Genomic DNA, 25,382 nt, shown 5'->3' on the forward strand with positions numbered 1-25,382 from the left:
AATGGTGCAAATAAAAAGAATGATACAACACAAAACTATTCAAGCAGTATAACACCAAAAAAAAAGCAGTGGCCATTTTAATATAATACATTTCCCTCAACCTACTCAGTAACCTCTAACATATTCAATTACTCTTTTAGGCAATTATTCTTAAAGCTTAATTACTCTCTAAGCTGTAAAGGAGACAACTTCCCCCAAATTATTTTTAAATCATATAAAATTATTTTTTAAAAACCCAACCCTTTTAACTCTAATATTTATCACAACTCTTAGCAGACTCAGCATTTTGATGACTATTTAAAAGCTACCATTCTCTATGTTACCAATTTTTTAAAACAAGATGTTTTCAGAAAATTCAAATTTTAGTGCTTTGGGGTCCGAGTGTGGGCTCTTTTGGGGTCTTTTTATAATTTTATTTTTAAAATCTTTACAAGCAAGATGAAAACTGTCTTGCTAGCCCTTGCTCTGTTTTCACAACAAGGACACGAGCTGTGCCCTGCTGATGAGGTCAGAGCACGCGCACGGCCATCTTACCTGGTCTCCTGTTGCTGGAGAATGTGCTTGACGGCCTGAGCTAGAGTGAATGTTTTGCCCGTCCCGTATGGGCCGATGATGAGGACAGGAGGCAACTGTATTGAAAGTGGGGTGGTAATGGCCAGAACAGCCTCTTTCTGTTTTGCATTTAGCCGAGGATCCAACTGTTCGTCCCATTGCCTAAAGAAAATTAAAATCTAAGTTATTTTAAACATAACACGACATATAGGTATCCTGAATTTCAATGAACCATTAAAAATACGGAAATAACATAGCACCTCTAACACCAAATGCTTGTTCTAAAACTACATGTCAAACTCCCCAGGGACTTCCCTGGTGGTCCATGGCTAAGACTCTGAGCTCCCAGTGCAGGGGGCCCAGGTTCGATCCCTGGTCAGGGAGCTAGATCCCACATGCTACAACTAAGACCCAGAGCAGCCAAATAAATAAATAAAATTAAAAAAAAAAAAAAAATTCCCCAAACAGAGTCAGTACAGGGTATTTTACTATGATGATCAGAATTCACCTGTAGTCATCTTGTCCTTTCCAGGCACACAAGACTCTGATCACTAACCTGAAGACATCACAACACACTTCTAGTCGAGCTGCTGCCATGTCTACAAACAGTAACAGTAATGTCTCAAAAATGTACTTTCCCTCTTCCATAAAAGCACCAGAAAACTTTTTTTCTGGTAATAACGTATTAGCAGTTTCTTTGCATAGCAAATTAAATGCCAAAGGAAAACTAATTTTTAAATTCTAAACCACTGCAAGATTTCTCAGTAAAATCTAAAACAAAAGAAAAATAAAAACCTCTGTGTGTCACTGATTAAGAGATATCAAACTTTTATAAAGATCTTAATTTAGAAAATAAGAGGTTTTGTTCATGGTGCTTTTTAGGTCTATCATATCCTTTAACTTTTCTATTCATTCTATTAATTTTTGAGAGTTTGATACTGAAACTTCAACTAAAAATCTTAGTTCATCTACCCAAAAAATAATTTTATAGTAGAACTTTATGTAACTTTGTTCTGTATTCTCCAAGTTTCCTATAAATGTACTATCATACTTTCATAATTTAAAAAAGAAAACAGTTTAAGGCCAAACAAGATGAAATGTTTTCTAATATTCCCAACACAAAAGTAAGACAGGTGTGTCATATTCTTCAGGGCAGAGACACCTGTCATGACAGCACAAATGGCTCTCTAAGGAGGTCTATCTTATTAGTGTTACTTCTCTGACTTGGCTAATTTTGAAGATTTAAATGGACAGCAGATGCTGAAAGGGATCAAACTAAGTGGAGAATCAACAGCATTCTTTCTCACAACTACAGTCAAAGTACTAAAGACTGCAGCAACTATGGTAAAAATGAGAAAGATGTGAACCAAAATAGGAAGGGTGTGCAAAGAGACTCTTGGAAATTTTGCAAAATCCCTACAAAACAATCCTGAAATAGGAGAACACGGTTTAGACAGAACAATTCCCACTCTATGAGGCTACACTGTACTTAAAACAGAAGCTAGCTATTTATGGAAAATCTTAACTCTTTCAGTTTTAAAAAAGTATAACAAATGCTATGTATTATGATAGAAAATGTGAAACAAATTCTACTAATGTAAAACCTCAGAAAACAAATTTTAACCATATAAGCATGTCATTACTTATTTTTCTGATATTTACAATTTTTTTTTTTTTAAGTAAAAACCAAAAGGACTCTGACCAGTGACACTAGATTTCCTAGAAGAAATTCACTAAAAATTCAAGGACTCTCTCATCCAATTTATTTACTCACAATTCTGCCAGTACCCAGCAATGCTCCATCTTCTGTAAGTAAGGAAATTGCTTTAGCTGAGTACTGAGTCCAAATCTGATCTATGTGGCAGACACTGTGGAACGGGTCCCACTCAAACCATCCACAGCACCCTTCTCTACCTCCTTGATTAGTGAACTTAGCCAGCAAGAATACTCCTTTCTCCAGTCTCTGGAGACCCAACTCTGGTCTAAGTGGAGAGGAAACGGAGACCTCATCCTCAACGGCACTGCTGAGCCCCTGCACCGGCCCTGGACCACCAAGCTCTGGGTCTCAGTTACTACTTGCTTAAGGCACAGTTAGTTCAGCAAACTGCTACCTGCATCCATACTAACCACTGTGATTCTATGATGCCTCACCTCAAGAGCTCCCTTATCTGTACATGGAGATAATCACATTCCATCAGATAGATATTTTAAAGATGAAATGAGATAATGCATGCAAGCTGTTAAGAAAAACAGTTGAGCAACAAGTGCAAAATTAATGCTGACTTCTATTACTATAATATTTTCTAAAGATTTCAGAAAAATCAGATATTATTATATTATTTGACCAGAGCACACTTTTGAAAATACAAGAATGTTCTTAAAATATCCTCTCATCTCTCAAATTTGGGAACTTTAATGAGACAGATATTAGATTATCGATATATACCTAAGTAAAATCTAAGAGATTAACGATAGATTTATAGGTATAATTCTAAAATATGTTGGTATCTTTTGTTTTATTTATATTGGCCATTCTATTTGTCAATTGTTTCAGTGTAAATAAATGCTTCAGAGTAGATGAGAAATTTTATTATGTGTTGTCTCTCTAGTTTCTGGTTATGAATAATGAACATGTATAGAAAGCCAATAAGTAAAATACACTGTCTTTATTTATTGTACCACCTGCTTAATAAAGAAGAAGATTTACAATAAACATGCTGGTAAAACTTCTGATTTTCACAATTAAAAAAATGTAAAGTCTCTCCATTTACTCTTCATTTAAACGTCATTTTATTTCCTGAACCAATTTAATATTAAGTTCTTTTTTTTCCTGGTCTAATGCATTGTTATTATTAATTTATAGGCTACAGCTTCAAGAATAATTTCTAAATTTCATTTATCTTTGCATATTTCATCTTATTCCAGAAAAGATTTTAAATAGCTAACAGTTTCTTAAAACTCCTAGACTCAGATACATTTTAATTGCTTTTTAAATTATAGTGATATGAACTCTCTTCCTGCTTGAAAGTTTTCTGCTACTTGACCTTTCCTTACTGTTGCAGTTAACACCATCAGTGGTACCTGAATATACTGCTATATACAAAACATTTTTCAGAAGTGAGTATATCAAGGAAACACCTGAAAGTTTACTGGTATGGCTTCACATTTAAAATCCTAATTTTCTTCTTTAAACATGATATTCTTATTAACTTAAATGTATCATATATTAATAATGTGCAAGGCCATGCTGGAGACTCAAAGAGAAATAAGATATAGTCTCTTCTAAAAAGATCAGAGTCTAATGAGAACAGAAATGTATACAACTGAAAAAATTAACGTTGGAGAAATTATGCTTGAAAGCACAAAACTGACTGAAACAAGCACGTAGTAGGCATCAGTAAGTATCTGCTGAAATACTGAAATGGAAAGGTCAGGTTCATTTTCTTTAGTAGAGAACACTTAAGCTGAACTAAATCTTAAAGGACAGACAGATTCTCTAATAGAGCAATACTGGGCAAAGATGGTTTCAGGGAGGAAAAAAGCAGAGCTAGAACACAGGGCTGGGGAGGGGGAAACATAGAGTTTAATGAGCATGAAGTCTCAGTTTTACAAGGTGAGAAAGTTCTGGAGATTATAAACACTGTGAATATAGTTAGCACTCTTGAACTATACACTTAAAAATGGTTAAGATAAGTCTTACGTAGATTTTACCAGTTTTTTTTTTTTAAGGTCTTTTTTTTAAAGATAAGGAAGCAAGTAAGTGCAGGGCAAACTGAACAAACATCAAGGTAATTCAATATGGCTAGTACATGAGGATTTAGAGGAAGAAAGGGAGAGTAAAGTAGGAAAAACTGTAAGAAATCTGAAAAGATACTGTTGGAAAGCACTGTCGATGAGACACATAATCAAAGTTTTGTATTAGGATGTTCAGATTTTATCTACATATGAAGGAGATGCCTTCAGGGGTGTGTATGTAATGAAATGAAATGATTATTTTAGCAAAACAACTTTGGAAGAAAGAAATATGTGGGTTAGCCCACAGAACTAGCGGGACTGACGATCAGCTTGAAGACTACCAAAATAGTGCAGCTCTAAATATGCACTGGTCTACGGACAGAGAGGAGAAAGGATGCAGAGAAGCCAATCACATGAGAGCTAGAAAGGTAAGATGTCAGGGGTTTTTACAACTGGCAGATCTCTGACTGCTCTCAGGAGAGTGAGAAAGTAGAGAACAGAGATTACAGGATGGGTAAATAAGAATGCCAGAACCAGGCTGATTGTTTCCACTCAAGAATGTTGGCGATAAAAAGAAACACAGGGAAGGGGTAGCAGGAGTCAGTGAGAGCAGGGAGAAGTGACGTGGATTTTGTGCCGTAAGGTGTATTTTGCTTTTTTCTGTTTTTAGGACCAGAAGAGACGAATGTGAGGGGAAATGATGTAAGTCACGTCTAGGCCTGGCCCATACAAACCTCCCCCGTGATCCTCTTTGCTCATGCTTCCCTGTCTGCCAGCTCCTGTCAACACTGAGGGTGACCTTGGAAATCACTTATTAAAGATAACCAGAGCCTCTGTCAGAGACGGAGCAGGGCCCCCTCCCGTGGCTGGATTGACACAAGTGATGAAAAAAATAACCCATTTTGTATAGCCACTGAGATTTTAAAGAAACGTGGAGTGAGCTGAGCCTGGGTGGGGGCTAAGAGGATAAACCAGGGAGAGAGTGAAAAGAAGATGCAGGCATAGGGCATCTACTGCAGTCCATCTGGAGACAAACAGAAGGGTCATATTTAATTACATGTAACAATGTGTAAAGAGAGTTAAGCAGAAAAATATTTACACAATGATTAATTTTATAGCATCTTCTATAATACATCCTCCATTTTTTCTTAAATTACAAAAATGTATTTCATATTCAAAAATCATTTTATATTAATTCTTTGAACTACTTTTAAAAAGGCCCTGGATTTCCTATTCAACCTCTACTCAGAAATATTCCTAAATTGCGTGGCATCAATCAATCAAATTACATCTGTTGAGAAAAGCAAAAGAACTCATTAAGACTCTGAGGGAAAGTGAAGAGAACAGATGAGGAACTTCAAATGCTTTATTCTAAGCGTTTCTGCACTCTCTTTTCTCAACTAAGAACATGTCTCTTGAAGAATATATGGAAATTTTCTTACAAACATGCTTGAGTTACTTGATACAGATATTCAGTTTAATATTAACATAACCTCCTGAACGAGGTATCGCTTACTGTACCTGTTGGGACTCCAAGGTATGGTTGGAGCCATAGTGATGTCTGGAAACAAAACCCCATTGTCCTTGACCCTGTCTAGCGCATAATGCATTTCACAGAGGGGTAATCGATTTAACTGAAACTGGAGTTCAACCTGAAATACAAAAAAAAAAGGTTCTTTAAAAAGCATTAAGGTAAACACCGATATTTTTCAGTTTGCTAGAATGCTCTGTGGAGATAACCTTTGACAGGAGCCAAGTTTAGAGATGCCTTTAAAGTGTCATCATTGTCTAATCATAATTATTTATGTGTAATATTTGCTTTATTTAGTACCAGGCACTGTTATATTCACTTCACATAGCACCAATGATGTGTATACTATGATTAACCTCATTTGTCAACTAAAGAAACTGAGGCACTTAATTACTTAATCATTAAATAAAGGCTATCTGATTCCACCATTTCTATGAAGAATATACTTGGCAAAATTAGTAGAACATCTCTGAAATACCATCTCTCAAGGATTAAAACCAACCCTATGACACTGTATTGATTTACTATGAACGAATAATATTCACCAAATGCTATATTTAGATATTAAAAAAAAGCAGCTTTCCACTTAAATATGGCAGACAGACTGAGCAGAGTTCACCTAAAAATCCATAAAGACACAAAGCACGAGAGCAGATACAACTTCAGATAAGAACGGCCCCAGGACCTAGCTCAGTTTCTCTTTAAACTGCTTTTCCATTGCTGATTTAAAACAGAAATCAGAAAGCTTGACCATGTATAAAAATGAAACATTTCAGATTGTACTTAAAGAAAATCGATTTTTCTCTGAAAGTCACCAAAGGTCTGATTCTCCACCCACCAGAATTAATACTCCAAGACAGCTGTACTTCTCGCTGCAGCAGAGAAAGGGAAATCAAACCAGAAGAAGAGTATCAGCTAACAAGGAGACCAACCACAGCGAAGTCGCCACTCCTCGAAACATACCTGTGTGTCGTAATCAGGCCGAAGATTAAGTTCTTCACAGCATTCCCTGGATATCCTTAAAAATATATATTCTTTTGTTTTTTCTTCAATAGTAGCTTCATAAACCTTCTCTTTGGTTCCCTGGGTCTGTACTAACTTTTCTTTAGGGACTGGTAATAAATAAACAGCATTGACTTTGGTCATCACCAGCCGTCCAGCCAAAGTATCTTCAGAAAGAGTTTCAGTAAGCTTAAAGCGACCAAAAAGTTGTCCATTCTGAGCGTACTTTGCACCTCCAGAAACTCCAGTGAGCATGAAGCTTGCTAGAATCTGCAACTGCACTTTAAGATTGAACCTAAATCAGAAGTAGAAAAATGAGTTTAAATTTTTTACATTTAAACATTTTTATATTCAAAACATTAAAACTAAATAAAAGAATAAAACAAAATAAAAATAAACAGAAAAATTAAAACTTAATTATCCATTACACTTTGCTGAGCTACAAATTATATATACTTTCTTTCTGTCTTTAACCCAAGCTGGAAACAGCAAAACTTTAAGTGAATGAATAAACTCTGCATGTTTACAAAAATGCATGGTTAGTTGTATTGAATACACATGTTTTTAAATCTGAGCATTTAATATGAAGCTAAGATAGATTTTTTTTTAATAAAATGAAACGTCACATACTATTTAATGTGAAAGCCTGTTTGAATACACCAGTAAGACAATCAAGACTTTAAAATCACCTAAGCCAGAATGAAATGTATGTGTTGAAACTACAACAGACTTTGATTAAACTGATGCTAAGTAGTTCTTACTGAAAGAGTCTAACCATAAAATTTCACTTCCAGTACTGTTAATGAATAACATCCAGAATACATTTCTGCTCACACCTACACCGAGGCAGATCTCATGCCCAAATCTATCTTATCCCCCATTCCCACTCCATGCGCACATGTGAGCATGAAAGAGAACATGTGTGTGCAAGACGCACACAGAGGCAAAATTAACCCACAGGCAAGAAAGACGAAGGGAAAGAAAGATTCAAATTAATTAACAGCTCTTCTTTGCCATTCTGAAATGATGCTGTGAGAGAGAAGACAAAGTGTTAACAATAGGAACATTTTCTTTTTCTTAGTAAGGTTTAAAAATTTACTTGTTTTATAATCTATACACCCATTTGTGGAAAGGCTACTTTTTAGTGGTGGTATGGAACTGTTTGCTGTTCAGGTCTTCTTTTGGATACATGATGTCCAGAATGTCTTATAAATTCTTGAAGAAAAAGAAAGAAATATCCTTTTCCAAAACATTATACATTTCACTATACAAAAACATCTGTATTGTTTACAATATTAGGAAATCAATTCTAATTAAAATATATTAAAATTCTGAATTTCCATTTATACACTTTAAAGTTAGAAAACTGTAGTTAGAGAAGTATTTAAACAGCAATAATAAAATATTTAAGAAAAATAAAACAGCTATTTATGTACGTAGTAAGTCACAGTATTTATAAGCTCCATTATAAGTTATTTTAAAATACACTTACAATATACTCAAAGCTACAAAAAATACATAAAAATGTTTTATTATAAATATAAATTTAATATTTAGTAACATGGCTTTCTTCAGGATCAGATGAATTCTAGCAGTACTTGCTGAGTGTGTGATCATACACATGTACACGTAATGCATGGGATTCCTGAAAGCCATATTCTATTTCTCTCACTCTCTACGCACCATTCCACTAGATCCAAACTAGAAAAGTAGGGTATAATTTAAAGAAATAGACTGCATGTTATCCAGATACATTTGACTCTTTGAAGACCGGAATGTGCACTGAAGATTCATATAAAAATACGTCACAAAGTGAAAGTGAGACAAAAGTGTGCCACCCTGCCCAGCTTACACACAATCCCCGTTCACCTCCCTTAAAAACAAGGCAGAACAGAGCACAAGCTTTATAAAAGAACAGGAACCCTTAGGTTATTCATGTTTTTTCATATAAAGTTAAATTTTTACTTTGCTTTTATCATCCGTAAAACTGAGATGTGTGAACATTAGAACTTCCTCAGAGAAGAGATTCCTTACAGCCCATTCTTCACTCACAAATGACCTCTATGTTGCCAAAGGTGATGAACACATTTCTGACTTTGTTTCTCATTATCACTACTTTGCAACCACTTTCCGTTTCTTTTAAACTGCTTCTCCCACTGGCTTCTGTCCAGTCATACTCTCCAGAGTTCCCTTCCTGCCCTTCTGCCTGATCCTCGATCTCCCAACTAGGCACCACCCACCCTGCCCTCTTCTTGTGTTGTCTGAGGTCATCCTCTCACCAACCAAGGTCATCCTCTCCAAGATGTCTCAGCCCAGGGCTGTAAACCCAACTGCCAAATACGCACCCTGGATTACGTGCTCTGCAAACTCAGTGCAAACAGAAGAGACTCTGCACCCAACCTCCCTGCACGCTTCCATACACCAACCCTCCCATGTGTCACACAGCCCAGATAAGGTTACTGTTTACCTAGCTGCTGCTGCTAAGTTGCTTCAGTTGTGTCCAACTCTGTGCAACCCCACAGATGGCAGCCCACCAGGCTCCCCCGTGCCTGGGATTCTCCAGGCAAGAACACTGGAGTGGGTTGCCATTTCCTTCTCCAGTGCATGAAAGTGAAAAGTGAAAATGAAGGTGCTCAGTCGTGTCTGACTCCTAGTGACCCCATGGACTGCAGCCTACCAGGCTCCTCACTCCACGGGATTCTCCAGGCAAGAGTACTGGAGTGGGGTGCCATTGCCCTCTCCATTTACCTAGGGTCCCAGTCAAAAGTTGTCCTTGACTTTGTCTCTATCACTAACCTTCATTCCCCACCACATAATCACCAGGCCCTGTTATTTCCTCTTCTTCCTAATCATCTGCATGTCAGCATTTCTAACCTGGATGACTGTAACAAACTCCTTCCATAACTTCTGGCTTCAAATCTATTCTCTAAACCACCACTGGAGAATCTCTGTAAAATGCAAGTCTGATGATACACAGCTCTGTGGGTAAAGTTTAAACAGCTTTCTATCTCACCAACCCCACTCCACCACACAGCACCCTCCATGAAAATTACGATGACCTACTTGCAGTTTCCCCCAAAACTCTATGCTCTAATTCTCATATCCTGCTTCTTCAAACTAAGTACCTTTGTCCTACTTTGCCACCTGACAATTCTGCTTTTCAAAATTCAGCTTAAATGCCAGCTAGTCCAGAAAGCAGACTTGAAAGGCCATTTAAGCTTTGGGGGGACAAGGAAACATAACTTGTTTGCATTAGAATCAGCAAAGACCAGCCTAGAACCTGACACTTTGAATACTCAGTAATTTTGTTCACTGAATTAATTGTACATGTTTGTAATAATCTGACTTTTTCCAAGGCACCATATTCCCATTTCAACTACTTTATATTATTCTCTAACAAATTCTTACAACCGTATGATATTTTCTCAACTAACTTGGGTAATATTTAAAGTCTTACTGTTACACCTGTTTTAGAATCTGCCATCCCAAAACACTTGGTCACAACTTAGGCATGAAAAATTAATCTCACAGTTTTAAAGCAGTGAGAGGGTTCTTTTATGACACTCAATTGTGCCCTGCAACAAAACTCTTAAGGCAGAGGCACTGGAAAATAAAAGTACTAAGAAAATAAAAGTACTAAGCTCCTCCCACAAAAGACTCACTGTTATGTTCAAGAAGAAAACATCAGAGACCTTCTCAAAGTAACAGTTACCAATACTTAATTTTTCTAAAAGGTTAATAGGCTGAAACTAAAAAGACATTAGTAAGTTTTAAGTATTTTAAATAACATGCATTTTTGAGATTTAATAACTCAAATACCTAGAGTATAAAATACATCCTATAATTAGCAAAGATATTTCCACTGTTACACGCCACACTTTGAAATCAACTTTAAAGCTTACAGAATTTCTAACATTTTTGGAAGTGGCAGAAGAGTAGCCCATGGAAGTAAATTAACCCAGAATATTCACTGGAAGGACTGATGGTGAAGCTGAAGCTCCAATACTTTGGCCACCTTATAAGAAGAGCCGACTCATGAGAAAAGACCCTAAGGCTGGCAAAGACTGAAGGCAAAAGGAGAAGGGGGTGACAGAGGATGAGATCGATAGATGGGATCACTGACTCAATGGACATGAGTCTGAGCAAACTCCAGGAGACAGTGAAGGACAGGGAAGCCTGGTGTGCTGGGGTAGCAAAGAGTCAGACACAACTTAGCGACTAAACAAGAAGATAAAAGATATATGGTTCCATCAGTGTTAAAAATAGTTAAACCTCTTGAAAAAGTCACTCAGTCGTGTCTGACTCTTTGCGACCCCATGGACTATACAGTCCATGGAATTCTCCAGGCCAGAATACTGGAATGTATAGCTGTTCCCTTCTCCAAGGGATCTTCCCAACTCAGGAATTGAATCCAGGTCTCCCGCATTTCAGGCGGATTCTTTACTGTCTGAACCACTAGAGAAGCCCTCTTGAGTGTAACTTAAAAAAAACTTCAAAGCTATAGTGAATTTCCTTTTGTGCAGTTGCTGACTAAATAAATGACAACGAAAGTCAACCAAGGTCATATGTCAAAAAACACCTGGGGCTCCTGAGGCCAAGCCAGGCTGAACCAGTAGAGGCCTGAACCACTGCAACACAATGCCCCAGCGAGCAACATGCAGCAGGCCTGTTCTGCCGGCTGTCAGCGTTCCCAACACCTCGATCCAGCAGGCCATGACACACTCTGATGCACATGCACACAGCAGCTTCAGCCAAAGCCAATTTCTTTTGAAAATGTTTATCTTAGAATGAAACTGATTTCACTTCAAGGTGGAATCATTATGGAATGCAGAGCAATATGTAGCTGAGGACAAGAGAAGTTAAAAAGAAAATCTTGAAAGAACTCAGAAGCATATTTTAAAACTTAAATGAAATGCAGCATTATTCTTATCAACTCCAAACATCTCACACTAAAAATTAACATAAAAAGAAATCTTAATATCTGGACTGCTTTGAAAAAAATTATCTCTTAAAAAAATTAAAAAATATATATATACACCTATCAAATTCAGCCTCAAGTCAAAATACATTTTGTCTAATCTTGAGAGGCTTCATTCAACCTATTTTCAAAAAGGGAATTCTAAGGTGATCATGTAAAAAGCACAGGCATAGGTCGTTTTACTGCACTTTATGGTCCTTTGCAGATATTGCTTTTGTTTCATTTTTTTTTTTCTAAACAAACTGAACGTCTACGGTACCCCTAAGTCAAGCAAGCTTATGGGCACCATTTTTCCAGCAACTGTTTATTACATATCTCTGTGTAACATTTTGGTAGCTGTCACAGTATTTCAAGCTTTTCCACTATAACTACATGTGTGGTGGTGATCTTTGATGTTACTACTTTAACTGTTTTGGGATGCCACGAAATGTACCCATTCAAGACAACAAACAGTTGACAAATGCGTGTGTTCTGACCACCCCACACCTGGCCATTCCCCCCTCTCTCTTGCTCTCCTCAGGCCCCCTACTCCCTGACACACAACAATAATGAAATTAGGCCAATTAATAACCCTATAATCAGCCTCAAGTGAAAGGAAGAGTCACGTCTCTCACTTTAAATCAAAAGCTAGAAATGATTCATAAGCTTAATGAAGAAAGCCTGTTGAAGCTAAGACAGGCCAAAAGTTAGGCCTTTTGCACCAGTCAGCCAAAGTTGTGAAAGTGGAGGAAAAGTTCTTGAAGGAAATTAGAAATTATATTTCAGTGAACACACAAATGGTAAGAATGAAAAACAGCTTTATTGCTGATACGTAGAAAATTTTAGTTGTTTGGATACGTGATACCAGCCACAACACTCCCTTCAACCAAAGCCTCATCCAGAATAAGCCCTGACAATTATATACAGGCTGAGAGAGGAACTCCCATGGACAGCAAGGAGACCCAACCAGTCCATCTTAAAGGAAATGAGTCCTGAATATTCATTGGAAGGACTGATGCTGAAGCTGAAACTCCAATACTTTGGCCACCTGATGCGAAGAACTGACTCATTTGAAAAGACCCTGATGCTGGGAAAGATTGAAGGCAGGAGAAGGGGACGACAGAGGATGAGATGGTTGGATGGCATCACCGACTCAACGGACATGAGTTTGAGTAAACTCCGGGAGTTGGTGATGGACAGGGAGGCCTGGCGTGCTGCAGTCTGAGGAGTCGCAAAGAGCTGGGCACGACTGAGGAACTGAACTGAACTGAATTGAGAGAGGGAGGAAATCACAGAAGAAAACCTGGAAGCTAGCAGAGTTTGGTTCATGAGGTTTAAGAAAGAAACCATCTCTAACGTAAAAGTACAAGGTAAAGCAGCAAACGCTGATATAAAGGCTGTAACAAGTCACCCAGAAGATGGAGCTCAGATAATTAATGCAGGTGACTGCACCAACCAGCAGACTCTCAGTGTAGATGGAACAGCCTTCTCTCAGAAGGAGACTCTGCCTGGGACTGTAGAGTCAGAGAGAAGTCCATGCCTGGCTTCAAAGAGCAGGCTGAATCTCATTATGGGCTAACACATTTGATGGCTTTAAGTTGAAGCCAATGTTCACTTATCATTCCAAAAACCCTAAGGCCCTTAAGAATTATGCTAAATCTACTCCACCTATGCTCTATAAATGGGACAACAAAGCCTGAATGATGGCACATATGTTTACAATATAGTTTACTAAATACTTTAAGCCCACTGTTGAGATCTGCTCAGCAAACAGGATTCCTTTCAAAATACTACTGCTCACTGACAATGCACCTGGTCACCCGAGGTCTGATGGAGATGAACAACACGACTAATGCTGATCCATTCTGCCAACACAGATCCATTCTAAAGCTCATGGATCAAGGAGTAATTTCGACTTCCAAGTCTCACTCTTTAAGAGATACATTCTGGGAGGTTAAGGCTGCCATAGACAGTGACTCCTCTGACAGATCTCAGCAAAATAAACTGGAAACCTGTCAAGGATTCACCATCCTGGATGCCATTAAGCAAATTCACGATTCATGGGAAGAGGTCAAAATGTCAGCATCAGTCACAGTCTTGTTGGGATGACTGAGAGGTTGACGACTGATGACTGAGGGGTTCAAGACTTCAGTGGAGGAAGGGGCTGCAGATGTGGTAGTAACAGCAAGGAAAGAAGAAGTGGAGCCTGAAGACATGACTGAACTGCTGCAAACTGTGATAAAACTTTAACAGCTGGGAGTTGCTTTTTATGGACGAGCAAAGAAAGTGGTTTAAGATGGAATCTACACCTGGTGAAGAGGCTGTGAAGACTGTTAAAATGACAACAGAGGATTTAGAATATGACATAAACTCAGCTGATAAAGCAGTGGCAGGGTCTGAGAGGACTAACTCCAATTTTGAAAGTTCTAACTGTGGATAAAATGCTGTCGAAAAGCACTGCATGCTCCAGAGAAATTGTTCATGAAAGGAAGAGTTAACTGATGCAGCAAACTTCACTGTTGCCTTTTAAGAAATTGCCACAGCCACCCGAACCTTCAGCAACCACCACCCTGACCCGTCAGCAGCCATCAGCACTTGACGCAAGACCCCCAGAGCAAAAAAGACGACGACCTGCCAGATGGTCAGCAATTTTTAGCAATAAAGGATTTTTACTTATGATATGTTATTTTTTTTAGACATAATGCTATTTAACTTAATAGCCTACAGAATAGTGTGGGCTAACTACACTAACTCTTATGTGCACTGGGAAACCAACAAATCCACGTGACTGGTGTTACTGCAATATTCACTTTACTGCGGAGGCCTGGAACTGAACCTGCACTCTCTCTGAGGTGTTCCTACACAGTTCAACCCTTACAAGTAAAATGTAAGAAACCAGTATGAATTCCCTCGATACGATCTCATGATTACTTTTCAAAATATGTGGTCTCTTTCAGTTTTTGTACATTTTTCAAAAAATAATCATTGAGTGTTTGCTCTACCACTGAGAGGAAGCTCCTGAAGAGCAAGGACCATGTATGCGCTCATACTCCCAGAACACGCAGAGTCATGTGGAGCGCAAAGAGGCATTGAACACGAGACGCCACGGTGAGCACAGTGCTTGCCTGGAGAGGCTCACGCACAGTGCTAAAGAACAGCTACTGAGTAACAGCCAGTTCACCACCTGACTTCATTAAGGCACCCCTCCTTAATTTAAATATGAACAATACCATCCAAAGGGGAGATTTTGAAAAACAAAGAAAGAAAAGTGTTTCTAAAGTAACTTACTTGCTGACTTCCTTATACTGGGCTATCTCCTCAATATAAAGAAGGTCATGCAACCGTGACTGATAGTTGGTCTTGGTCAATGATTTGTCTAAAACGGACTGGGTAAACAGCTGGTCAGCAGAGAGAGGAATTTGGTATCTGATAAGAAGGCTCTTCTCCAAATCAGTAGTTTCATTAGGTTCAAAATCTACAATAGTCTTAGAAGAAGAATCCCAACGTTTAGCTGTAGTTACTAGCTGTTGTTTTGCATGCATCAGGTACTCAAGATCTAAACGGAAACAAAAAACACATTTATAAAGGAACACAACATTAAAATTCTCAAGTAATACATTATGCATTTTGGTATGAGAATTTTATATGCTAGAGCTAAAGTTCTTAAAAATGAAACAGTACAAAACCCCATTTGACAGAGTATTTTTCCCACATCAGAAATCTTTTTTTTTTTGGTCTAGATTAACAAAATAACATAAATTGGAATACATGTAAAAAATATTCTTCTCTACCTCAGGCTGGGACACACCAGAAATAGTTATTAACATTTTAAAAATACAGAGCAGAATTTAGAATTTAACTCTTCAGTGAAGAGAAATCTGATCTGCAGAAAGAAAGCATGGTAAATCTTTCATAAGACAAATTTTTATTAGGTGATAATCACTTTTCTCCTCCTACCAGCAATACCTGCCCCACTATAGAAAAAGATTAGAAAACTGTGAGAGGTTAAATCTTGTGTGGTAAAGCACAGTGAAACCCTCTGAAAATCAATCTACAACAAACAAAAACCTTTTGTGTCTTTTTCCCACATTAAACTGCACATTAAATCATGGTATAATGTACTATTCAAATGCCATTTCAGAAAAATCCAGTTTAGTCTCAGTTAAATTGCACGGTGACTAGGGCACAATGTAAAAATGAACGGCTGTTCGAGGTCGCCAGCTCTAGGGAGAATGCAGCACAGGGCAAAATGTGTCGCAACGTAACTCTGAGCCTGTCAGGCTCCCTGTGTGTGCGTCTCAGCCGTCTGCTGGGTGGGACGCAGACACCTTCACTGTGAAACCTGACCAACTCACTGGGCTAAGACCCAGTTTTTATATAATATAATTGGAAAGATGGTCTTGCAACTTATTAAAATTTCAGGAAGAAATAATAACAAGTTTAAACAGAGATTAGTCTCCAAAGTACAAAGTTAACCTGTGCTATCTATGAAATGACAGCAGACTGTATAATTGTCTTGTATTGCTTAGTGAGAGCTTTTACTATATTAAAATGCTATATATAAATTATAAACATGTAAGTATAATCCTCCTCCAAGAGAAATTTCTCAATATTAGAAAATAGTTCATCCTAATTATCTTTAAAGATTAAAATGGAAAAGTCCTAATTTCTAGTCTCTGTTCCTTGGAACCAAGTTTTCTTATTCACCAAACAGCGACATAAACACTAGTATAACCATCAGGATACAAAGATGGTTTTCTCATGGAAATTTTGCATTTTAAAAATACTCTGGAAGAGACAATGACGGTCAGTTTTTGCAATAGCCGCAAAAGCAAAAGTTTCATAAAGTAAACTAACTGCATTTTCATCCTAAATCACTCTAATACTGGGCCTTTCCTACTCATTCATTAGAGCACAGCTATAAAAGATATTTAAATTATACAAATGCCAACATTCCTAAAACAAGACTATTCCATGTCACTAAAGATCAAATACTATTAACCAAATAGCAATAATGTACTTACTTTTCTTCCTTAATCAAAAGTCAAAAGGAGAAATACAAATGGCACAGTGACAACCCAAATAACCAGCCCTCAAAAAAAACAAACTAAACTCTGCGTAGTGCTGAGCAATTCAGTATATAATAAAAGGATGTGTATTCTTTTGGCATAGGGAAATTATACTTCATAAATTTATTTTAAATAAGGAATGGATTCAGACTATGCCTATATCAATATTATATTCCCATTCTTTAAGAAGTCACTATTCTTCACATTTAAGTAACTAGGATAAAAACAAAACTAAAATGGTACAACTTTCCTCTAAAAAAAACCTTCTGTATTACCTATTTAATATATAAAGCAAATTATACAGAAAATCATTCCACCCTGGGCTAAAAGTATTCAGGCTTTTTGGTAAAAGTGCCGTGAGAAATAGTATTTGTTTTTCTCATTTTATCTATTTAGTGCCATGATTTTATGAAAGTTTTAAAATGAGTATCTTCAGCAGGAAGATACAAGAATTTCAAAACAAATCCAAAACAATGTTAACTTTTATTCCCTCTTTTTACTAACTGGAAATACAATACAGAAGAGAGGAGAACTAGGGAAGCAGAAAGAACAATCTTGAGAAAATCCTCGCGTGCCAGCATCAGATAAAGCCCACAAACAATGGATCTCGGCCATTAACTCAGGTGTCCAGTATGAGCCGGGCCAGCGACTACTGAGGAGTCTCCTGCAAGAACCACTTCTGCTTCCCTAGTCATGTTGGTCTTGAAACAAAATTCTGCCTCCAGTCCTCTCAGCAGTAAAAAGCTTCTTTAAATTAAACTTGTTTAATTTCCATTTAATGACCTTTAAAGGCCATTAGGTACTAAGAGCTCCTCTTCAAACAGGAAGAAGCTGAGGCTCCCCCTGGGGACGCTGGACACAACCACTCCTGGGGCTCATTTCATCCCATGTGCACACACACGCACACCTGCCAACATCTAACCCAGGTGTGTGCAGCACCCAGGGGGGCCTGAACCAGTTCATTCTCGATAATTAAGTACTTTTCTTCAATCTGCTGCTGCTGCGGCGCTTCAGTCGTGTCCGACTCTGTGCGGCCCCACAGACGGCAGTCCACCAGGCTCCGCCGTCCCTGGGATTCTCCAGGCAAGAACACTGAAGTGGGTTGCCATTTCCTTCTCCAATGCATGAAAAGTGAAGAGTGAAAGTGAAGTCACTCAGTCATGTCCGACTCGATGCGACCCCATGGACTGCAGCCTACCAGGCTCCTCCGCCCATGGGATTTTCCAGGCAAGAGTACTGGAGTGGGTTGCCATTGCCTTCTCCGTTTCTTTAATCTAGATCGGGCTAAAAAAAAGAAAGCAATTCTGGGAAGATGAAACGTGAACAGGTTAGAATCAATATTCATAAAATCACTTAGGAAGAGTTTAATGCTGCCTTATTAACCAACTTCTATAATAATACACCTGAAATCCTGACAAATTATAAACCTATGGAACTTGTTACCCTGAGATATGATGGGTAGAAGCTACACAAGTATTTTAAGAGAAATTCATAAGAAAAACTTAAAGATAGTTAGAACATACCTAATTTCCTGAAGATAGCATAAGGGAAGAACTGCTACTATCAAAAATAGAATTCAAGGCTGGAGTCAACCAGTGGGACGCAAGATTTGCTACCCAACGTCCCTCACCCCTCTGATTACTGTGAACAGCAAATGCTCTCATTTCAGCCGTATAGTTACTATTCTAGTAAAGTATCCAAAGGGTTGGTCCGTTTTCTCTTGAAGTATGTAGTACAGCAGACTTGCAAAATTATCCTTAACAAAACCTGGACAGTGGGTAAGATAAGAAGTAAGGAGGAAAAAATCCAGAGTTCTTTGCACTCAGCACAAGGGGCGAAGGGGTTTAACATAAATGCATGTTAAACGTGGAATTTATTAAAAACAAGTATATTTATCTAGTTCTTAAAAAGAATGAGATGAAATGATTCCTAATTCCAGAACCGGACACAACACTCTTCGTTAGAAAACATCTGGGTCTGTGGCTTTAATAAAACAAAATCCCAAAGGAAACCCACACTAGGATTTCAGCTATCCTTTCCAACATCATTCCTTTCACTAAGACAGCTACACAGAGGTAAGATGAACATTTCTTAGCTTATGTATGTTGTCTGTTCTCTTAATGAGGCTAATGAAAAGTTAAAACAGTGGAGTAACAACACAGGAGCACCTCACACTTTTTACATGCTTCTACTCAGTTATATTTAGTATTTATTGACAATTAAACTATTTTGAAATCTATTTTTCTATTAATTTTCCTACAGTTTTAAATTTTAAAATTTATTTTTAATTATTTTTAATAATTTTAAAATCTATTTTTATATTAAATTTCCTATAATTTTCTATTATATATTTATATATGTATAATTATGTGTGTGTGTGTGTATATTATATATATAAACATGTCTTTAATTTACCAACAACTTTGACAGCTGGAGATAATTTTTAAGACATACTAACTTTTAATGCTAATGTTAATATATATTGCTAGACTGAAAGTAATGAATAATATCAAGTTTTCAAATTTAAATGTAAGAATTAATTTCCAACATATAGCTTCCAGATATTCAAAGCAGAATTCCAAATCAATTTTGTTAAGCAAAAATCTTTCATTACTTAAAGTTGAGGTATAAAGTGTATAAAACAGTTTGTGTTCTAAGCAAGGGGAAAAGTCACTAACTTTCTTTTTCTGTAAATGTCCTTTTCCACAAATTTGTGAGAAGCACATCTTTAACCACTCCCCTCCACAAATTTTTTTTAATTCATATGGGGCTTCCCTGGTGGCTCAGCAGTAAAGAATCCACCTGCAATGCAGAAGATGTGGGTTCAATCCCTGAGTCAGGAAGATCCCCTGGAAAAGGAAATGGCCACCCACTCCAGGATTCATGCCTGGGAAATCCCCAGACAGAGGAGCCTGGGGGGCTACGGTCCACAGGATCTCAAAAAGTCAGACACGACTTAGTGACTAAACCACCACCAAATCCAACCAAGAGCCAAAGAAATGTAGACTAACACGCCCTTCCCTTATCCAGCTGGATCTTGGCATAAAATTTAAGTTGAGGCAGTAATAGACAATTTACACAGTAAATCATCATCTCCACAGGTGCCTACATATTGAAACCAGGACCTCTTCCCAAGACTACGAAGCAGATCCTAGTAAAGGCACCTTGGTCTCCTTTATACTAGTGAAATCAACTTATGAAAGCTAGTATTTAGGACTTTTCTTCCACAGGTAATGTACTACTATGAACAAAGTTAACTGGACCGTCAGTAGAACATGGAAATAGACACTGTAGGTGTATTCACAATTACCATTAAAATTATATTCTACCCAAATTAATACTGAAAGGTTTTACTGTGCTGAATAAAATCAACCAATGAAGTTGGCAGACCAAAAAGAGACCTGATCACCTACTCATACCAGTCTGGGGAACCTCAAAGCAAGCTTTGCCTGATGACTGTATAAAGTGACCAGGGTATAATGCAAACATTCTAATTCCATCACACAGTCAATGAGTCAAAGAACTTGGGATCTTTTTCCTTCCTATTCCCTTCCTATCCATGGAATATTTAGGGGCCAATACATATCTTTTAATGTTGTTATAGTGCCTTTTAATACATAGTATCAGGGGGAAAAAGTCTAAATATTACCTTCTGTAGAAGCTGCATCAATCATTACTCTTTGCATGAGTACTGGTTCCAATCCAAAGTCGAAAACTATGGTTTGGCGAAAAGTTCCAAATATTTCTGTGTTAAATGCTATCCCGACTTTATACACGTAATGATCTAATCCATTTGGGGCCATCTTCCCTCCTATCCATTCTTGACAGTTTTCTGGGACTTCTTGTGATACCTGGGTAGTACTATCTCCGGCAGATATTGCAATGATACTAAAATGAGGACGATGAGCATCATAAAGCAATGCTACACGACACAGCATTCTTGCAGGCTACAAGGAAGTTAAAATAATTCATTGAGTACAAGGGGTTGAAAAATCCAGTTGTAATTGGGCTCTTCAATGAAAATATTTCCATAAGGGACTTTTACTTTCCCATGCTTCTAAGATACTATATTAAAAATACAAATTGTACTCATAAGCCATTTAAGAAAAAAAATCAGAATGGTTAAAAAAAATCGTTTGTTAAAATGATATATTTATGATGTCAATTATATCTCAATAAGGTTGCCATTTCTAAAAACGATATATTCACACTACATTTCTAGCCTCCCTGCTTTCTGCGATACATTCATCCTTCACTGTGTCAAACGCTTTCACCCTGTACCACCATCACCTCCAATTTTCCATCCCTTGGCCTCAAGTAAAAAGTCTTCACAGGAGAGCAATTACTTCTGAAAGCACTTGATCGGGTTCACGGCTGAAGCCAAATGTTCCCAGACTTTTCATCCCAAGATACAGATGGTACAGTGGAGGAAACATTACAAAAAAGTACACAAAACTTTTCCACTGCACATATTAACAGAAATTGTTTACTTTGCTTCATTCTTAAACTTTAAACATTATAATTCAAGATAGGAAGCACTGCAGAAAATGCCTCAAATAAAAAATCTGTTATCACAGAGTTTGTGATTTCACAAAATCAAAAATAAAAACAAGTCGTTGTTTCAATAGTTTAGAACTGCCAGATTAAACAGTTCAACTTTTAAATACTTAACTACAAGCCATGAACCCCATCCTACGTTTCAAGTTTGGAAGACAACATGTCAAATATATCTTCATCAAATAAATAAATAAGCAAGTATCTCAGTATCTACAAAGATTTTATCTCAAAAATCTCAAAAAATATATATATATAACCTTGATGATCAAAATACAGAAATACACTTTATTATAATATAGAACCTACATAATTTTCAATGCTCTTTCAATATACACATTTAAAGGTCCATAAAACTCTAAGAAAACGGAAAGCAATTCACACTGCTTAACTGTCACAAAGCTCATACCTTACAGGTGAGAGCGAAGGTCCAGGTCTGGTGGGACTTTTTGGTGTTGACGGTGACAGACAGACCGGGGTCATGCTCCACCTTCACTCCTTCCACACACTCACTGAGCTGAAAGCAGAGAGCAAGTCCCGTTATGCTCTCATTCCTAAGAACACAGACGCTTTGGCATGGTAAATAAATGTCAACGGTAAAGATGCTGATGGAACTGTTTACAAAGCAAGGTACTTTATACATTAATTCTCAGTTATTTTTATAAGTACAAAATAAAATAAAGCTAAACTAAGAGACATAAGAAAACTAACAATAACAACAACAACAAAATGGCAGTAAAAACTCCCTGAATGAAGACAAGTTAATATAATTCCTGCAAGTCTCCAAACAAATGGCTTAGTTCTGCTCTTTATTTTAGTAAATGGGTCTACTTTTGCTACCAAAACACTTTATCAAGAATCAAGTGTTTCATAGAGGATAGGGATATAAACCAATACACAGCATGAAATAAAGTCAAGATTCAAACAAGGTCACTGTTTAAAACAAACAAACAAAAAAAATGCAGTTTATTTTCCTCACCACTTTCTCAGGAGATAATGAATTCATCCACTTTTCTATCAAGGTTTCCATGTAACTGCCTGAGAGCTGTTTATTCTCAGTTTGCTGTTTCAATTTTATCAACCGTGAAGCATATCTTTTCTGCCATTCTGCTAGTTCTTCCTGGGAATGTGCTGAAGTACACTGCGCACCATACCTACAGATTCCTTGCTCTAAAAATCTAAGTAGAACAGGAAAGACTGTTTTATCATATACTTTGTTGGACCGTTTAAAAGATAAACTTCCAGCATTTGCCCTCCGTCTCTTCAATAACAAAAACAAAACTTCATCTCCTGAAAGGGTTTGTTTATCACAGAGGAGGAAGAAGAGGTTAGAGAACATTCACAACAGTTAATGAAGCAGCAACCCCTCTCCCACCAACATGCACTGACCTCTTTCTCTGGAATAAGGGGCGACAAAGCAGAACATGTTCATAACCATCCCCACCCACAAAAATGGGCATTGAAAAGGTAGGCTCCTTCGTGATAAAACAACTCTCTTAGACAATTCCTCCTAGAGCAGTTTCTCTAAAGCAACACTGACATCGAGTGGATTAGTTTGTCAAGCACAGGTATGCCCTACTTCCTAAACTGAAAGGACCTACAGAAAATTTTCCACATCCTAGGAATTTTGTTCTGGAAAAAAATAAAATATGTCACTGAATTAACATTTCAAGACTTCTACGTTTCACCTTCAAATGTAATCCCTTCACTCTTCTCTACATTACTATTACCTATATTTCACTGAAAATACTGGACTATATTAATTTGCTTTAAGTTTTAAATAAATTAAGAATAAAAGTTTTATATAAGAATCTTAATTATTTCAATAGATTAAGTTCTTCAATGGGTAAATTCACAAATGTCCATTTTAAAGGATATATAGTTAATGATTTCTCAACATGTATGACTCAGAAAATTCAACTGACAATTCGATGGTCAAAACAGATAAAAATGCAAGACTGATCAGTAACTTTAAGTCTAAAATACTCTATGAAATAAGAGATCCAGCCAGTTTTTAAACAATTGAAACATTACAAAATTAATGAAAGATCTTCTGAGAGAAAAAAAATGAAAATCAAGTTATAAATAGCAATGGGTTAAAAAGGATGCTATGTTTTAGATAATTTTTCAATTGGAAAAATATGGACATTACAAAATACAAAATGAACCATCAAGTGGCTCATCCTACTTGAAAAGACAAGTGTGTTTAAAGCTTTTTTTTGATGATACACAAAGTATTTGAACTTAAAGTATGCTATTAAGTTCTCATATGCTTCATATAAGACATTTAAAATCGTGCATTTTTTTTCTCTTTAGTATATCTTAATGAGCCAAATATTTGTTTTCCTATTGCTTTAAATTATTTCCCTAAAGATGGAAGGCTTGATACTCTATCTGGACTACAAAATTTCTTATATGTCCTTTGCATCAGATTGTGTCCTACCTCTCTGCCACCAGAATCTTCAAATTTACCTCTCAGTTTCTTTATTTCTACTATAAAATCAAAACTACATATCAAATTTCCTTCATTATCAAAAGTAATCTAGAGTAATTAGAACTTGTATCTAAAAAACCACTAGTCACTAGTTCTTATAAAAAGAACCTTCTGATGTGACTTTAATAATTCTACCTTAACATACAATCACTAAATTTTGAAAGGTTAGCCCTTCAAATATAAACTACTCATAAATTCTATATAAGATTATATGAAGGTAATAGATTTTCTTTTTTCTTAGAAAAGTTATCAAAATAATTCAACATTTATCTATTTTATGCTCCATTTCAGTTTATATAAGGTAACTTCAGTTTAAATCATCATAATTTAGGTTAGGCAAATTTCACATAAACAAGAGACCAGTAATTAAGTCATATTATTCCAACTGGTATGACAAAAGTCTTAACAATTTCCATTTAGATCATTGTTCTTTATAATTAAAAGAAGGATCATCAATATGGTTTTGATTTTTGTTATTTAATGATAATGACCATTATGGCTTCTGTTTCAAACTGAAAATAAACCATTTTACTCAATCATTATACTTCTTCCTTCACTTCCTTTATCTTCTTTAAATTTGAATTATTTTCAAAAAGTGAAGGAAAATTAACTATCCTTTGAATAAAGATATGTCATTGGTTTAAAAAAAAAATTCACGTTACCTTTTACACAAAGTATATTCCTCGCTGCTTGTGATTCCCCTAGGTGGTGGGCGGAAATGCCAACCATTACAAGATCCTAGAGAGTAATCAGGATATAGTCTTATCATTTGAGGCTTGCTGATAATTCTGATATTTAATGTGTAAGAAATACTATTAACCCTCCATACACATCATCTCAGATGATGTAAAATGAACATGACATGCTTGTCTCTACCAAGAAGAGTAATTCACCAATCAAATGGATTAAATCAGTTAGCCACATGAAACTTAGAAACCACTGAAGGAGCAGTTACACAACCGCTAAAACAAGTCAGTGGCCCTTACTCTATCCCAGCAACCGGTGGACATACTCCAAGTGCAGTCTCTCCCCTGGCACCTAAAGGGGGATGTGTTGGCATGCTTGTCACGTCTTAGGTATGAGTTACATCTCTATTAGGAACTACTTCCAGAATCAGAAAATTATGGTCTCCTGGGAAGAGGAAATTTTGTAAAACAAATTCCAGTCCTGTATATGGAATACGTTCCACATTGCCATCCATGTTCCTTAGGGGGTGTCTGACACGTGTCGCTGCATAAAGTAATCCTTTTTTAACAATTAAAGTTCATAAAGGTGAATTCTGAGATAGGAGCTAAAAATAACACGTGTTTACTTCTGAATACAGTGAATTTTGATGCATTCAGATAAAAGGTTCCAAATAATCCAATGGAAACAAAGTGTCCAAGAAAAAAGGCTGGAGCCATCAAGGCTCAACAGCAGCAAGCCTCCAGGACCTTGAGGCCATTTCCTGCCTCCTCACAAGTCACTGTGCCCAGCCCACACCGCCGG

At 36.9% G+C, this 25,382-nt stretch overlaps 1 protein-coding gene across 11 annotated transcripts in view; it reads right to left on the bottom strand.

Annotated features, from left to right (window-relative positions):
- The window catches only part of HELZ (helicase with zinc finger), a 145,672-nt gene that overhangs the window by 72,257 nt on the left and 48,033 nt on the right, over positions 1-25,382 (bottom strand). For 10 of the 11 annotated variants that reach the window (XM_027519252.1, XM_027519258.1, XM_027519251.1 and 7 more), the window contains 8 exons: positions 24,557-24,632; positions 22,380-22,578; positions 21,810-21,917; positions 20,496-20,793; positions 15,066-15,333; positions 6,782-7,115; positions 5,809-5,939; positions 535-714 (listed from right to left, as the gene is read on the bottom strand). In XM_027519252.1, the coding sequence (XP_027375053.1) occupies positions 535-714; positions 5,809-5,939; positions 6,782-7,115; positions 15,066-15,333; positions 20,496-20,793; positions 21,810-21,917; positions 22,380-22,578; positions 24,557-24,632 (1,594 nt within the window). The remainder of the gene's footprint in view (positions 1-534; positions 715-5,808; positions 5,940-6,781; positions 7,116-15,065; positions 15,334-20,495; positions 20,794-21,809; positions 21,918-22,379; positions 22,579-24,556; positions 24,633-25,382) is intronic. The other variant, XM_027519259.1, reaches the window with a different exon arrangement.

Source organism: Bos indicus x Bos taurus, chromosome 19 (genome assembly GCF_003369695.1).
Source record: "Bos indicus x Bos taurus breed Angus x Brahman F1 hybrid chromosome 19, Bos_hybrid_MaternalHap_v2.0, whole genome shotgun sequence".
Taxonomy (NCBI): Eukaryota; Metazoa; Chordata; class Mammalia; order Artiodactyla; family Bovidae; genus Bos; species Bos indicus x Bos taurus.